The sequence below is a fragment of the Vespa velutina genome, chromosome 4 (genome assembly GCF_912470025.1).
Source record: "Vespa velutina chromosome 4, iVesVel2.1, whole genome shotgun sequence".
Taxonomy (NCBI): domain Eukaryota; kingdom Metazoa; phylum Arthropoda; class Insecta; order Hymenoptera; family Vespidae; genus Vespa; species Vespa velutina.
Window position 1 is genome coordinate 6,190,930 of NC_062191.1, and position 17,434 is coordinate 6,208,363.

At 31.1% G+C, this 17,434-nt stretch overlaps 1 protein-coding gene across 1 annotated transcript in view; it reads right to left on the reverse strand.

Annotated features, from left to right (window-relative positions):
• LOC124948821 (unconventional myosin-XVIIIa) overlaps positions 1–17,434 on the reverse strand; it is a 74,902-nt gene that overhangs the window by 54,768 nt on the left and 2,700 nt on the right. Inside the window, exons 2-4 of the mRNA XM_047493030.1 lie at positions 15,087–15,851; positions 14,534–15,001; positions 2,607–2,741 (exon numbers count right to left, since the gene is read on the reverse strand). Coding sequence (XP_047348986.1) covers positions 2,607–2,741; positions 14,534–15,001; positions 15,087–15,851 — 1,368 coding nt within the window. The remainder of the gene's footprint in view (positions 1–2,606; positions 2,742–14,533; positions 15,002–15,086; positions 15,852–17,434) is intronic.

The following is a 17,434-nucleotide window of genomic DNA, read 5'->3' on the forward strand; positions in this document are numbered from 1 at the left end:
CCCGATCATCTTGTGAACATTAACCTTCTTTTCCGATACGTCGTATGATGCACTATAATCGCTTCTACGGTTCTGACTGATCATTAGAAAACTATTTATATGATCACTACTTTAAAATAAGATGTTCTAATGCGGGAGAATGCATTTAAATTTCCCGCGTAAATTTTTTACCGACGAACGAATTTAACGAATGACAGAAATCGCCATTTTTCCTCATCTCACAACTTCGAATGTTATTATTTCACAAACGCATAAATATAAAAAACCAATGAATATTTTCAAATGAAAATAAAACTAGCACAAATGTCATGAACCCAAAAATATTCCTTTATCTCTATAATCATATTTTTATTGTATTATTTGCATTCTTGCAACGATTTACTTCGTGTTCTTCTTTTTTCTTTTTTATTAGAAATGATCTTGTACCAAGCCCAAACGTTGGTTCATGCTAACGGTCTAAAGGTTAAAGGAAAGAAGCTAGTGAAAAGGAACACAATAATAATACAGCCAACTAGTTTTCTCATTGGGATCGACTTAACGATCGATACGTTACGCATGAGAAAAGAGAGAGAGAGAGAGAGAGTGAGAGAGAGAGAGAGAGAGAGAGAGAGGTGGGGTTAAGAGGGAGAAGAGAATTAACTTGTACAGCTGCACCGGTGAAAAGCAGTCGTCTCTTGAGAGACTACAAACGGTGCGAGTTTGGCCATCGCTCGTTGCTCCATTCAAAACTGCACGAACGAACGCACGTACACACATATACCATTCTAGATATAAAGAGTAAAACGTCATGGGAAAGAAATTATAAAAAAACTACAAGACAACCGGTTTTTCATGGTAAAGATCGCACACGATGAAGACGTAACGAACGAATATGTCTTCGCAGTAAAGTGATAATGGAAGATCATTCGCGATCGATGTAACATGAAATTATTGACAGGCCTTTGATCTTCGTTAATGACATTACACGAGCCGACGATCCCGCATCAACGATAACGTGGAATGTACCGTGCGACAATTTAATTTATTAACGGCATTTCAAAAGCCCGCAACCACTATCACTCTCCCCTACCTCGCTATAAATCAACCCCATTTGCTCGTAGATCGTGGATTAAGGGTGTACATTGATGATTCGCGAGAAATTTTCAAGTACTTTCGACGTCGCTTTCTGTCTGCGATTAAAATCAATCAGAGTTATATATATATATATATTGAATGTCTATAACATGTCGAGATGTTAAATTAATATTTAATAACGAATAAGTTTGTTCAGTTTTAAATAATTTTTTTAATATTTTTTAATTTAATGATTACAATGAAACCAAATGAAAAGTTAATCTTTGTCAGATAAAATTTAAACTCGGAATGTCTGATAAAATTGTTTGTCACGAATTGAAATCCTTACGAATGAAACCGTACAACGTGTGTCCCAGTATTAATACCGTATGATTATGTATTGACCCCAGTTGTTATATCTTATAAATAACGTCATATTCGAATGATTTATAATAAAACGAAAGATGTACGATGAACTTTAAACACTTTCTGTCATATTGACGTTCCAAGTTGCAAATCGTCTGAAATACGATATAAACGAAAATCTTTCTCTCTTTCTTTCTCTCTCTCTTTCTCTTTCTTTTTCTCTCTCTTTCTATCTCCATTTAGCTCCTACAAATAAATAAGTGACCAAGATAGCGAGGTTCTTTCCTCTTCATTTCACGTACATTCTTATATCAGTATTACGTCCGTTAGCTTCAATGGAAACAAAGCGTTAAAGTACGAAGAAGTCGGGATGTGTACCGTTATGCGATTACTATGCCACTGCGTCGTTCTAGGGAATGTGGGTGGAAAGTAAGCACCTCTATGATATCTCTCTTTCTCTTTTTCTCTTTCTCTCTCTCTCTCTCTCTCTCTCTCTCTCTTTCTCTCTTTCTCTTCGCAATCTTCGATATACGCGTATATTATATTATTGTGTCCTTTACTCTTTTTTTCACGAATATAGGAATACATTATTATCCTTGTCCAAAATTGACACCATGATCGGATTATAAGTCGACTAAAACCGCCATTTATCCTCATCTCACAACTTGGAATGTTATTATTTCACAAACGCATGAATAAAGAAAGCAATGAATATTTTCGAATGAAAATAAAACTAGCACAAATGTCATGAACCCAAAAAGATTCCTCTATCTTTATAATCATATTTTTATTGTATTAATTGAATTCTTGCAACGACTTAAAAAAGAAAAAGTTTTTCTCAAAAAATTGACAATTCTCATTCTATTACTTTTACAATTCTTATTTTAAGACAAAGAAAAGTAAAGTTTTCACAAACTGAAGTATATGAGTTATGATCAGATATGATTCAAAAGCAACGATCAAATTTTATCGTATAATCAACGATTCCTTTTCGAGCATTGAAATAATTTTTTTGGTTAAATGTTTTTAATCAATTTTTGAAAAATCGATCGATTGTTCGGAATAAAAACGAGAATCTTTTATAAAAATTCGATCTTAAATAACGGTTTTAAAAATCAAGTATTTTAATTTAAATAACGAAGGTGTTGGACGGAGAAAGGAGGCTACTGAATCGATCGAAGACTTACCGTATTCTGATGAAACCGCAGGCTACCGGATCGACGGAGCGTGCCACCGCGAATATTCGCAGGTGCCAGCTCGACTTGCTGGCCGTCGCTTCCACCTCGTCTTGAGAGCTCTGATAGTTCCGCGACTGGTTGCACCTGCGAATCACAAGATATATATGTATATATATATACATTTTCTTTTTTTTTTGGTTTTTCTGTTTTTGCTTCGAATGATTTTGTTTTGCCTGTAGTATGTTAACGAAAAAGATTTTATTTCATTGATCTTATCCGATCTGGCTTATGAAAATCGTTATGAATCATCGATTATCATCAACGACTACATCTGCATAAGATGATAGCATTATCTGGAATGTAAACGTTCGAAAATAACTCGGAACGAGCTTATATCTCTTTCTCTCTTTCTCTCGAATCGAGGCCGAGAGCATCTACACCCACGTGCTCTTGACCTACGCACGAAGGTCGTCACGACGAATAATGCTGGCAACTATCACGAGTAATGCTCTTTCGTTATATGTACTTATGTATGTACATACATGACCAATAATACTCGAAAGGATCCATTCAAAAAGCAAAGTCTTTAAAAATATCAAACCAGTCTTATGCATCATCACAATTCTCAATATATATAGGGGACATGTACGACGAGAGTATATAAGTATGTCATTGATAATTTATACTTTTTCGAGAATACATATTTATTTCATTGTAATACTTTAAAATATGAGCTGTCATTTTTGAAGGAAAATGGTATATAAATGGAATTAACAAAAAAAAAAAATAAATAAATAAATAAATAAAAAGTAAAAGAAATAAAGAATAAAAAATAAAAAAAGAAGACAACTGAATATAAATATAGATTAATATCTTCTTTTTATTATTCATAGAAGAAAAAAAACAAAATTGAGTCGAAGCACTTTCACAAAAATTGCTTTGGCTCAATAATAAAGTACCTAATAAAATATTAAATCAAAACTACCATGGTCTCTCTAATTATAGATTAACACGTTCTCTTTTTCTTATTTATTTCCTTAAAAAAAAAAAAAAAAAAAAAAAAAAAAAAAATAGTTCTCGCGCAGACTTTGAAAAATAACAATTGACGTAATCAATTTATCACTTATATATATATAAATGATATCAAGCATTTGACGTAACTTATAGAGAACGAATAACTTTGAATAATTTTCAACGCTTACTGCGTTGTTCCATCTTGTAATTTAAATCGGACATGAAATTGAATAATAAACGTAGGTGTCCAATAGCTTATGATGAACAGTAGTATGCGTACACGCCTTTTTTACGCATCGAGATTAACACACGCGTGTCGTGATAGGTCGTGCATGTCCCTTGAGTGAGTGAGTAGTGAGTGAAATGAATGAAATGAGAGAGTGAGTGAGTGAGGAATGAGTTAGTGAGTGAGTGAACGAGTACACGCACGCACGGGGTCTGCATGTCGTGAAAGAGCACGTAAGCAGTACAGGAAGCAGGATGTTGACGAAGAATGAAAAAGAACGGGAGGGTAAGGAGGGAGAGGGTAGGATGAAGAGGAGGAGGAGGAGAAGGAGATCTTTCGACGATCGCTACGACACCGAACGCACGCGTAAGCTTATGCGAATCGCGTGACGAAAAGGGGACCAGACCAAAACCTAACGTCGCATGAATTTGCGATTTTAACGAATCAATCATTATTATTATTATTTTTATTTTCTTTTTTTTTTTTTTTGCACTTCCTTGGGGCGATGACGTATCGTTCGTAATTTTTTTTTCTTCTACTTTTTATATTTTTTTTGTTTTTTTTTTTTTTATTTTTTCGCTCTTATTTCTTTTATCGTGTCTTTGATTTACGATATCATTGGCCGCTTTTTATTGTACTCGTGTTTATTAATAATATTATTAATATAATTGTATTTATTAAGTTAGTAATACGTAATAAATTAATATTAGAACTATCGAAAGCAATCAATGTTTTAATTTTATAATGAGTTTATTGAAATGATAATTATTAAAAAAAAAAAAAAAAAAAAAAAAAAAACTATTGATCAAAAGACGTTTGCGTTTGTTTATCGTTATAAGATTAAATTAAATAAAAATATTGACACTTATACGAATAAAATTGACGTATAAGTTAAAAACAGATCGTAAAATTATTTTAATTCGTAGACTCGAGAAAAAAGAATTGCAATTTTTCTTAATAACTTTTTCGTTTTCGCTCTTCTCGATAACTACAAATACATTTAATCTATTAAATACACTCAAGTCTACGCATACATGAGATATAATATTTATACATTGAATAACGCAAGAAAGAAACAACAATATTTTTATATTTCTATTTCAAGATAAAGCTTATTATCTAAAAGATACATATGTTTTAACGTTAACTTTGAAAGCAAAATGTAGATCGTAAGAAGAAAACAAATTTTTCATATTAAATATAATATCGTAAAATGGCTATGAAATTTTCAATAGGACGTTTTCGATTAATGATTTTCGATATAAGGAGACAATCGACGAAAAGCGCTGAAAAAAACTTAACAAACAAGCATAAACAAGTATTATTTTACATTTCTAAGTATTCTTTGAGGAAGTATACACAACTATAGACAATCTTCAGTGGAATGTGGAAAGAGTTCTAACGGATGTTTCTGGGTTTTCTTCGAAGATACATTAGTTAAGCTCTTCGATCGTGGAAAAAAAAAAAAAAAAAAACCGGGATTTATCGTACAGCCGATCTTTCGGCGACGAGGTGTCTAAATTCCAGTCACAGAAATTTTTACCTGTTCTTCTCAAAAAAAAAAAAAAAAAAAAAAAAAAAAAGAAAAGAAAAGAAAGAAGAAATAGAAAAATCGAAAAGTGAGGAAAGCTTGCTTGAAGAATTATAATAACAATATACGATTTTATTTGTTAAAAATATATTTACAAGTATGAAATAAAATAAAAATAAGAAATATCATACGTATATACATACGCGTGCGTGCGTGTATATATGTGTGTGTGTGTGTGTATGACAAGTTAAAAAAAAATTTGTATCAAAGTGAAAGACAATTTGTTAGAAATTATACAATTCAATGTGATTGTTAATTTGTAAGAAATAAAATTAATTTATCTATATATCTGGATAAGATAAAGGATTAGATTAAAATATTATATTGAACGAATAAAGATAACGCAAATAGGATATGATATCAACAAAGCTTCAATATATCATCATATCGCTTTTGTAAATAATGTCAAAGATAATAGATAATCGTCTTGTGTGTAGGCGTCCAAGTGTGCGCACGTATGTATTTTGAATTTTCGAAATTCTTAGATTTTTCTTGGAATTTCAAGAGATAAATGATGAAAACTAAACGCTTGGAAAACTTAGAAGAATAATAATCGTGAAACCGTGTAATCATCGATGATCACAATTTTGCGAGAACACGCAATTCAGCCGCGAAGAATTTGAATCATCTGTCAAATCAATTAAACAAGTAAAACGAATTCCACGGCATTACGGCCATGTCGTCGAGAAATGAGTCAGCGATCATTCCAGGATTGTGGAAGCGAATAATCGCTAGTGCATTCTTATTCAATGATCTCGAGTATTGTTTCAAATGAATCAAGAAAATGGCATTACTTATTTCGAAAAATTCATCATTACGATATTCCTTCAGATTAAATTACAACAACACATTAACGTTTAATGTAGTTTAATATGCATAATATAATGTATTTGCAATAATTTAATTTTTCATTAAATTTTATATATATATATATATATATAAAACTTTTCCATTTTTCAATTATTTCTACTCCAACATTTGCTTATAGTAACTAAGATAAATATTTTTTCTTTTTTTTCTTAGAGATTCATAAAAAAAGATAAATCGTGCGTTAATGGATTAACGAAAAAAAAAAAAGAAATAATAATAATAATAATAATAATAATAATAAAATAAAAAACAAAAGGAATATGATAAAAGCGCCCAACAAGACAAAGATATGATAACGATTAGATCTTCAAAAATATATAGAAACGTGACCCGGTGAATTCAGTCGTGCATTAAAAAAAGTAATACGCGTTCCAGCACCAAATTTTGCGCTTATCTTTTGGCCCGTAGATCCGGTAATCATCTCTTGGAAGTATCTCATATTATATATATTTCTTTTTAGGACTCCCGACGAGTACGAGACAAAGTTTAAAGCATGACAGACCCGTTGAATCTTTTTCTATTCAGTTTTTGTCACGATAAAGAGGGAATAAAAGGAGAAGAGTGGGGTGGAAAGGATCCATGAATGCTGGAGAACGATCTTGCTTTCTTGGAAAACCTTCTCTCCTCCCGCAACTGATTCTACTTGGCCAAGTATAGTCTTATTACGGAACGTGACTCATGATCCCGCTATATTCGGTACCAACGGCAGTGGCAATGAACCAAAAGACGACGAAGACGACGAAGACGACAACGACAACGACGACGAAAACGATGGCCTCTTGGAAAACACCGTTTCTTTTCCTTTCCTCTTTCTCTTTTACGTTCTTCTTCACGTAACGATACACCTACTTACGTACGTCGTTGCGTGCATCGAATAGCAGCTATTCGAATTCTTTTTTTCAAAGTCATTTCGACGTACAAGACTAGACTTTGGATATTTTTTTCTATTTTTTTTTCTCTATATATATATATATATATATATATATTTTTTTTTTCTTTTTTTTTTTTTTTTTTTTTTTGCATAAATTAAATCAGTCGCAATTGATTGAAAACAAAAGTGCAGATAAAATAAATTATTGGCATAATGTTCGGAAGAAAGAAAAGAAAAGAAAAGAAAAGAAAATTTAATTCTTTTTTACACGCTTTATTTGCTCCATTATGTCGGGGATTCAATCTTTCAGTTCGAAATTATTCGAGAAAATAATTTGTGAATTGTTTGACGTAAAAAGAAAACATAAAAAAAAAATTGCGTTATTTATTTATTTCTTTCTCTCTCTCTCTCTCTCTCTCTCTCTCTCTCTCTCTCTCTCTCTCTCTCTCTCTCTCTCTCTCTCTCTACTCAGAAATAAATTCTATATCTTCAAAGGAATATTTTTATTTGCGATTCCTTCAAAATCGTTGATTTCGTTGATAATTTTCCTTTCTTCCCGATATCCCGGAATATAAAGACAAAATTAAAATCAAATCGAATTTTTATTCCTTTGTCGGCCTTCAAACTTCGTGAATTCATTCATGTCTGTTTCAACTCCTTGAATTTAAACGAAACACATCAGAAGAAGCTCCGCGTATCTATTTATGATCATTGGTAAGACGATTAGGACAGATAACGTTCCTACAACTACGCGTACGTATATAAACACTCATATTTTTTGTTTATTTGTTTAGAAATTTGCGTTAGAATTTATTAGGATACGCGTTTACATAGATTTTATTTGTTATCTTTCTCTGTATTCCCCTAACAATTTAGAAAATCTTTTTCTTTTTCTTTTTTCGATACTTTCGAATCAATTTATAAATTTTAAACATCGAATGATATAAAACATCACATTAATGAGATTCATTGGTCGGTATCAATGTATTATAGTTGATTTAACGGACTTCGTGGTATACTTAATAAGATGTTAAATCTTTCTTCTTCTTGAATGTATGTATATGTACGCGTACGCTCTCGCGCGCGCGCGCGCGCGTGTGTGTGTGTGTGTGTGTGTATGCTCAAAACAAAAATAAAGAAAGACAACTCGACTTGCTCCAGTAATACTCTAACCGGTTCCTATCTATCACACGATCTACAAAGCTGAATCATTGAATTGGGCCAAGTTACATCTAAACCGTGATTATCGCGAATAAAAAAAGAAAAAGAAAAAACAGAAAAAAAAGAAAAAAAAAAAAAAATAGAAAAACGAAAGAAGTGGAAAAGTAAAAACGGAGTGTGGTGAAATTTCTTGATTACTATCTTAAGATATTACTCGCAATATCTATTAATCTGAAAAATAGTTATTTTTTTTTTCGAATATGGAAGTAGGATACAAAAAAACAGAAAGAAAGAGGGGGGGGGGAAGAGAGAGAGAGAAAGAGAGAGAGAGAGAAACAATAACATGATCAACAAAATATTTTTGTCAGTTGCTAACTTTTTTTTCTTCATAGTACAGTGCACTTTCACGATACTTTTTTTAAAGAAAAAGAAAACAAAAAAATAGAAAAGGAAGAAAAATGAACAAAGCCCGAAAAACGAGCTACGATGACTGCTCACCGAGGTGAAACTAATGAATGCCCTTTTGAACAACCGGATAAAGTTCCAATTTCTATGATATTGAAGCCTAGCTAGCTAGTTTTTCTACACACAAAATTTTTAAGGAAAAAAAAAAAAAAAAAAGAAAAAAGAAAAAAAAATATGACGTTCGTTCACACTCTATCACCTGATCGTTCTAATATTTTACATCAATGATTTCTAATATTTTTTTTTTTTAAATTATCATTTTTTTTTTATAAATTTATCAATACTTATAAAATCAGGCTAATTTAACAGTTTTATTCTTTTTTTCCTCTTAAATAATTGTTGATCAAAAAACTTTTTGATTTAACAACTATCGATCATGCTATCTTTATATACATAATCTTTTACAATTGAATGAACAAGACTTATTTACAATAAGACATGCTTTTAATAAACAGTTTAATACATATTTTTTTAATAATTTAGTTTATTATTTAATTAGTTTATAATTTAATTTATATATTTAGTTTAATAATAACTTAAATTCTTAAAGTTATGACATTATAATTAATATATTTCTTCAAATGACTTTAATTATGTATAATCATTATGTACGATTAAAATTTTTTTGACATACTGATAACTATTATCGACGACGGTAATTGTTTATCTTCTTTTTCCATAAAAAAAAAAAAAAAAAAAAAAAAAAAAAAGAAAAAAAAGAAAAAATTTCTTGAATAATTCCTCGTCTCGGATATCAATGTTATAAAATATTTGAAAGTATTTTTTACAGGAATCACTTGCTTGATATAAGATAAAACAATTGATAATGGCAATCGAGCATCATGATCCGTGTTTTATATAATCTTATACGAAAAATACGAAAATAATTGAACTTTTGAAAATAAGAAAATAAATGAATTTTCCTCGTACAATTATCAAGATAAGATATATCTTATATTTGTTATTCATAAATAAATATATATAGATAATTATCTAATTAAAAATTCTTTTAATTACTTCCCCTAGTTATATAGATATAAAATGAAAATTAAAAAGAATCAAGAAACGGTCCGTCACGGTCCAAGAAGAAAATACTCGAGTTAAATGGCTCGTACTCTTTACGATAGAGTGCTCTATAACAAGGAACGTGTCGTAACTTGGCGCCTATTCGAGGGAAACGTAACGAGGGACGTGGAGCATAGCACATCCGCCTCTTTCTCGCGAAATTGTTTACTTTGGCGAATATCCAGAAACATCCGGGGAGAGTCTCGAGAAAGAGAAAGAGAAAGAGAAAGAGAAAGAGAAAGAGAAAGAAAGACGGATAGATAGATAGATAGATAGACAGATAGAAGGAAAGGAGAGAAAGAAAAAGAGAGCATAGCATTCCTCTTATGCTTTCGCAGTCTTGATTCTTCTTCCCCTTGCTCTTTCTGCATCGGAATAAACAATCGACATAATGAGGAATTGCGTGTGCGTGTATGATGTATGTGTGTCTATGAAAAGGAGAGACAGAGAGACAGAGAGACAGAGAGACAGAGAGAGAGAGAGAGAGAGAGAGAGAGAAAACAGGGGTGGAAGAAGGAAGGAAGGCATTATTAAAGAGCATCCAATTCTAAAGAGAAGGAGGGGACGTGCCAGACGATTCGTGTTAACTCACATTCACGCTCTGACGAATCAAAAAATATTAACTGAAGCTTAAATATTACGAGATAACTAAAAATAATTATTTCGATAATGAGCAAAAATATTAAACGAAAGAATTTATTTTTAATTCTCGTTCTATGTTTCTTGCGAGTGTATTTTTATTCTTCATTTTTTTTTCTTTTTTTTTTCTTTTTTTTTTTTTTTACGTGTACATAATAAAGCCAATTTTGATCATGTTAACGATATATTTTATAAACGAGTATCATCGGATGTCAATTACTTTTCTTTTCTTCCTTCTTTTTTCTATTTTTTTAATTATAATTTCTAAATGACACGTTTTGAAAAATATTTTCCTTTTATTATTAGTTCCTCGCGTCTATCAACAAGTATCATCGATGGAACGATTAGAACAAATAATGTTTACGATTCTCTGAATGCTTTTCTAATTGACCTATTAACTAAGATCAATGAACGTGAATTCATGAAATATATTTAAGGTTAAAAAAAATAAAATTCTGTGAATGAAGGCCACGGAAGCTTTGGGAAAAAAGAATGAATTAAAAAGTATGATCGAAAGGTATTAATGTTACTTTTTTTTTTATTTTTATTTTTTTTAATAAAATCGAGAAACAAATGATTTATTTTTTATTACGGGAGAAGTTGATCCTTATATGATCCAATTTTGAGTCATTAATAAAAAAAAATTGATCTTCGTATATAAACAAAAAAAAAAAAAAAATAAATTTTGTTTGGAAAAAAAAATATATATATATGTATATATATATATGAGCTTATAACATTGAAATAACATTATAAAGAGTTAAATCTTCGAATTAATTTGTCTTATCCAATTATCTTCCTTTTATTTGCTCTATACAAATTTATTCGATTTTAAATAGAGTACTTTATATACATATATATAATATATATATTTTTATTTAACCTTCGTATTTTGCACGACATTCACCGAGAAACTTTCATTCAGAATGAAGCTCTCCCCCTCACCTAACCCCCCACCACAACCTGGATCAATCCGATTCGATTCGAGCCATCGAACATTTACTAGGCAGTAACGATTGGATCAAACGTTTCTCTTACAAATAGAAACAATGGAAGGGTCGAATATATTTCATCGATAATCCGATAACGATTACATTCCTCTTTTATACGCGATACACGATTTTTAAATGCATTCAACTCATCAGCAATAATAACGGTATATACATTTGAAATATTTAACATTGATGATAAATTAAAATCTTTTCTCTTAATCGACATTCCTACGACCGAACCAATAGATTCTATGGAGATTTCTAATTTTTATGGAGTAATTGTATTCGAATGTATGTATATACTCTAGCGAACACCTCGAATTCCATGCAGGTCACTGGTGAACTACACTCTGAATGTCATTTAAAACACCTGTAACATTTACGTTCTAAAACCAACAGATCTATTTGTCTATGCACGTAAACATTTATCCATTAAAGTATCAGGAAGAAAATAAAGAAAAAACAAAAAAAAAAAAAAAAAAAAAAAAAAAAAACAAAGAAAAGAAAAAATGATATAAAAAGTATAAAAGAATAATAATTATATTTTTGACATATAAATATCATATTAATCCTTAATCAATTAGAAAATCATTTATTTATTAAATTAAAAATTAATCGTTATATCAAAATCTCGTTCATCCCAAACGTCACGTTCCATTAGTAGTTTGCCTAATACGATTTAGAAATAAAAATATAGAATAAATAAATACCATTAATATCATATTAAATTCTTTAAAAATGAATGTTCGATCAAAATTATCGAATCAATTGCTTAAAAAAAAAAAAAAAAAAAAAAAAATTTATTTCATTTTACCGAGTAAAAATTGCAGTGACTCATTGATGGATTCATAATACTCAGCGTAATATTACGTTCTCTAATGGGTATTTATGTCTTGTTAACACGTTGATCTATTGGCATGTCCTTTCTTGTGTTTTCTTTTTTTCTAATATAAAATTGAACGATCAATTATTCTCAATTATCATATTTCTATTCTAAAACTTTAATCGAAAAAAAACCTGTTGTATGTACTCATGAATCGATCTCATCGCTATGATCGCTCTTTTGAACTCGGAGGAAGAAAGAGAAAAGATGAAATGAAAGATGTGGTTAGAGAAACTGCGGGTGGGAAACTCCTCCATTTGCGCAATAAACGTTCAAGCAAGCTTCGACCTTTCGACGTTGACTGCATCCATCTTCTCCTCCTTTCACCCCTCTTCCTATCATCCTTCTCTTCCTTCTCCTCCTTCTCCTCCACTTCCCACTCCATTACGTATATCTTCGTCAAATATCGCAATCGCGTCCTAACAATTCCGAATCGCAATTACTTCTTACGTGGAAATCGGACGGCGAAAGGGACAGCAAATAGATCTTGGAGAATTTGACTGAAAGGCAATGACCCAACGATTCCACTATAATTTGCCTTTCCATTAAACTTGAGAGCTTATAATAATCCTTAATACTGCGAAATTAGGATACTAAAAAAGAAAAAAAAAAAAAAAAAAAAAAGACTCACCTAAGAAAAATATCACAAATCGCGGAAATTCAACAAATTGTTACACTCTTTTTCTTGGATACGTAAAGAATTTTTTTCTTGAATAAATTTTCTTGTCGCGCTTTTTTTTCTCTTTTTCTTTATCTTTCATTTCTCTCTCCTAAATTTCTAAGCTTTAAACATTATTTAAGTTATTTGAGAAAAGTTTTAGATAAAGTTTAAAAATTGTATGAAACATTTATCGTGTATTTTAATGAGCTATTGTGTCAGATGTTTATTTATTTATTCAATGATAGATAAATCATTTTTTAAGATGATGATATTTTTTGTTTTTATCTTATTACTTGTAAAAGGTGATAAAAAAAAAAAAAAAAAAAAAAAAAAAAAACATAAGACTGATATCGTTGCTTTTAATCCATCATTTTTTTAATATATATTTTTATGTATTTAAACGAGTAAACAAAATCATAAAGTAATATTTGAGAACTATATATTTTTATTACCTTTATCTCAACTAATTAAAAATTAATTGATCATATAAATACCCATATTCTTATTTTTATTCATTACGAAATCAGATATTGTCTTCGTTAACTGTACTGTATTTCTTGAAAATGAAAGTTGTTTTATTTATATACACGATATAAATCACTTTGAAAAAGCTTTCTCACGTCTATTCATTATCATACATAACCCCTACTTATTTATATACTTACGTATTATTATAATATACTATAAATGCTTTTTTTTTTATATTGAACATGTATAACGTGCAAACTTTTTATAATTTTTATCTATTATCAATCTTTTATTATATATAAAAACGGAAAACATTTTTACGTCGAAGTGTCTATTATTTATTCCATTCTTCTTGGAGAGCAGGCTTAAGAAAATTTTTCATTCCCTTCGACTTAAAGCAAACAACATAAAAAACAACGTTTTACTTAGGACCATTATTAATCACTGTATAAAGTTTCCTAATTTTGTAAATAACGAGATTAAAAATCATCCCTTATAAGTCAAATATTCTATCACAAAGCCATCCCCAAATTTCTAATTTTTGTATATCTCTGATATATATAAATCAAATAAATTGCTTAGAATTAATCTAATTAAAATAAATAAGATAATATCATAGATAAAAAAGTTACGAATGTTACGAATGAAATCGATCAAAAGAGTCCGATATAAATACGATCTTTCTTTTTCAATCCAATTATTCTTCACAAAGTCTTTCAGATTTTGAAATACTTTAAAGAGAACGTAGTCTGTAAAAACAAGCACTTTCGCTCATTGTATGCTAATGTCTCGAACTGAAACGTTCAGAATTGCTGTCAATGCCTCATTAAGTTCGTATCACTCATTCTATATTCTCTTTAGTATGCTTCCTGCCTACATGTTGTTACGTTGCACAAATATTTCGATGATTTCATATTTTAACTATGCCATATATCTATTAGATATGTTATTAAATAAACAAAATAATAACAACACTAATTACTGACTACTCTGAAAAAAAAAAAATAAATAAATAAATAAAACAACTTACCTTCACCGTGACACTGCTACCAGATCCTTTAATTAAATCAATGATCTCTTCCCTAGACTTATCATCGACATTGATCCCATTAACTTCGATAAGCCGGTCACCCGGTAGAAGACCAGTGTCGTTGTTATGTTGAACTAAAGTACCAGGTTCAGCGAAAATGACAGGCCTCATTTGAGTAACACCATTGGCAGCACGTTCAACAATGACAGCACGACGAAGAGAAAAACCAAAATCGTTACGAGGTGGTGGCTGCCTTTGGATTGTCAATTCTCGTGGTTCCGGAAGTTCGAGAGGCACAATTTCCGGTAGCTGAAGTTCTACTCCTTGTTCCTCGAAAGAAGCTGAGGATCGCCATCTACAGAAACCCTGAGATTCACCGACCGGTGACAAACTGAACGGTGGTGTAGCGAAACTCGAATTGGTCGTGTCCGTCAAAGAATCAGCCGACGGACTGGCACTTGTCACAACCTAAAAATGCGAAATCACAGGAGATCACAAGTGTTATTTCCACTTTTATATTCATCAACGATAACAATTATTTTTCCGTTTATACCTGCAGCAATTTCGACTCAGCCGGATGATGATGATGATGATGATGTTGCTGTTGTTGCTGTTGTTGTTGCTGCTGCTGCTGTTGTTGATGATGCAATTGATGTTGCTGATGTTGTTCATGGTGTTGCTGAAGGTGCTGTTGTTGATGATGAAAATGCTGATGATGATGAGAAGATTGTTGAGAAGATATTCGCCAAGATTGCGTTTCTTCCTCGGAAGGACTGCAAACTTCGTCCTTCGTGAGACCAGCAGCCATGGCACCTAAGCTTGTTGAGTGTGTAGGCGGAACGTTCTGGTAGGCTATCACTTCGTTCTGTAGAGTGTTTCTCACCAACAAATTACTGGCCTCTTGATAACCACCTTCATTCCCGTTCGGTAGAACAATTTCTTCCGAAAGGACGTTTATGGTACCACTGGTGATACTCAATCTTGGCCCTTTTAAAATCCCTCTTTTTGGAGGTTTCGGTGGAAGAGGAGGGAGATTCTTGCCAGATTGTCCACCGGCATTTGTCGTTGTTGTACTCAAAGAGGTCAACGATGTCTCCGATGAGTCGCTCTGTGTCAAACCATCAGGCGTTCTCATTGTCCAACTCGAGCCTGTACCACCGCCCACCGTGTTTCCTGTTCCACCCGTCGTGTTCTGCGAGTTCTCCAATAAATCCCGATCCAAGTGAGCAAAGAAGGATGCACTATAATCTGCTGTTATACCGCTAGGTAGTTTTTCCTTTTCCTTTCTGCGTCCTGGTATCTTCAATGATCTACGAACCTATCAAAACGGAAAAAAAAAAAAAAAGAAAAAAAAATTGCTATGACTTTTTTTTGTTTCTCGCTTTTTTTCTTATCAATTGCAATAGTAATATGCAAATTACTATTGCAATATTTAAACAAAAAAAATTATTGTAACAACTCGATAAAAAAAAAGGATAAAAAAGGAAAAAAAAGAAACAGAATTCAAATATTTAGATACATCAATTCGAACATTAAAAAATTTCGCCGAATAATCCTAACCGTAATTTTTTTTTATATTTGTTCAAATTTACGTCTTGTGAATTAGCATAGTTATCATTATTAAATAAAAAAATCAATATAGTACTAAATCATCATAAATAATATTTGCTGATTCAATTGGATTTTATGCATGAAATCCAAATATTTGCTTAGTTGGTGCCAGTTATTTCACGATTGACCATCAAGTGACAAGTTTATAGTATGCTTACTCACTTATTCACATAATCGTTTCTTCGACGATTATACGATATACTTATCAACGACTCGGGGAACTCGTTTTTACTCTACAAAAGTTGCTAAGAAGCATTAAAGACGGTTCGCTGCACTTGCGACTTGAACATTCTCCAAATTTCTTGCTCTCTAGATCCGCTTTGACGTGACATTCATGACGTTCTCAAACCGCAACTCTGCCATTGTAACCACGAAAGCGTATCGGAAGAAAAACTTTGTGGAAAGAGTTGATTCGAAAGGCACCAGAGATTTATCGCGGTTGATAAAAATATGATTTGCCTTTTTTTTTTTTCCTTTGTTCGATCAAATAATGTTATAATTCACGTTTATAATCGAATTATTTTATAATTCAATGTGAAAATAATCTATATTAAAACGATTTCTAATAAAGCTTAAATAAAAGTAATACGAATCTGTTGAGTATCACGTTAATTAATATTTTCTTATTTACTTCATTGGATCGAAGAAATTATAATTTTTTGCAATTGTTAAAAAACGAAATTAACGTTTCATCTGATTTTTCATCTTCATATAATTTCTTGCTCCAAGATTATTGCGACTAGCTTAATTAATCAAAATTAATTATATTCGAAAGATTTGTAATAATATCGATGAGTAAAAATTCTGATAAATAACTCGTTAATTTAACGGTCTTCTATCGATTTCATTAAGGCGAAAGAAATTATCAGATAATCGCGTTCTTTCTTATCAGTATAATCGATAACGTCAATGGATCAGTTTAATCTATAATAATAATTCACTTCGTTGCAATAAAATATTGATTTGAGAAAAAAAAAAGAAAAAAAAAGGAAAAAAAAAACACATATTGGTACGTATCTTTCAAAACTCCTTTTATGAAAGAAAAATACAAACGACCTAAATGTAAAGCTGCGAACAAGATAGTAAAGAAACAAAGTAATCGGTGATCTTCCGCGTGACGCATACGCATCGTCCAACCTGAATTCTACTTCCGTTTAGTAGTAAACTTAGGCGCGGAGTCAGATGTAAAAGATAAAATCGACCGATTCTACGATGGACTCGTTTTACGATTCAACGAAACCGTTTCACGGGCAACTTGTTAAATTCTTTAGTACTGTACGAAAATTAAAG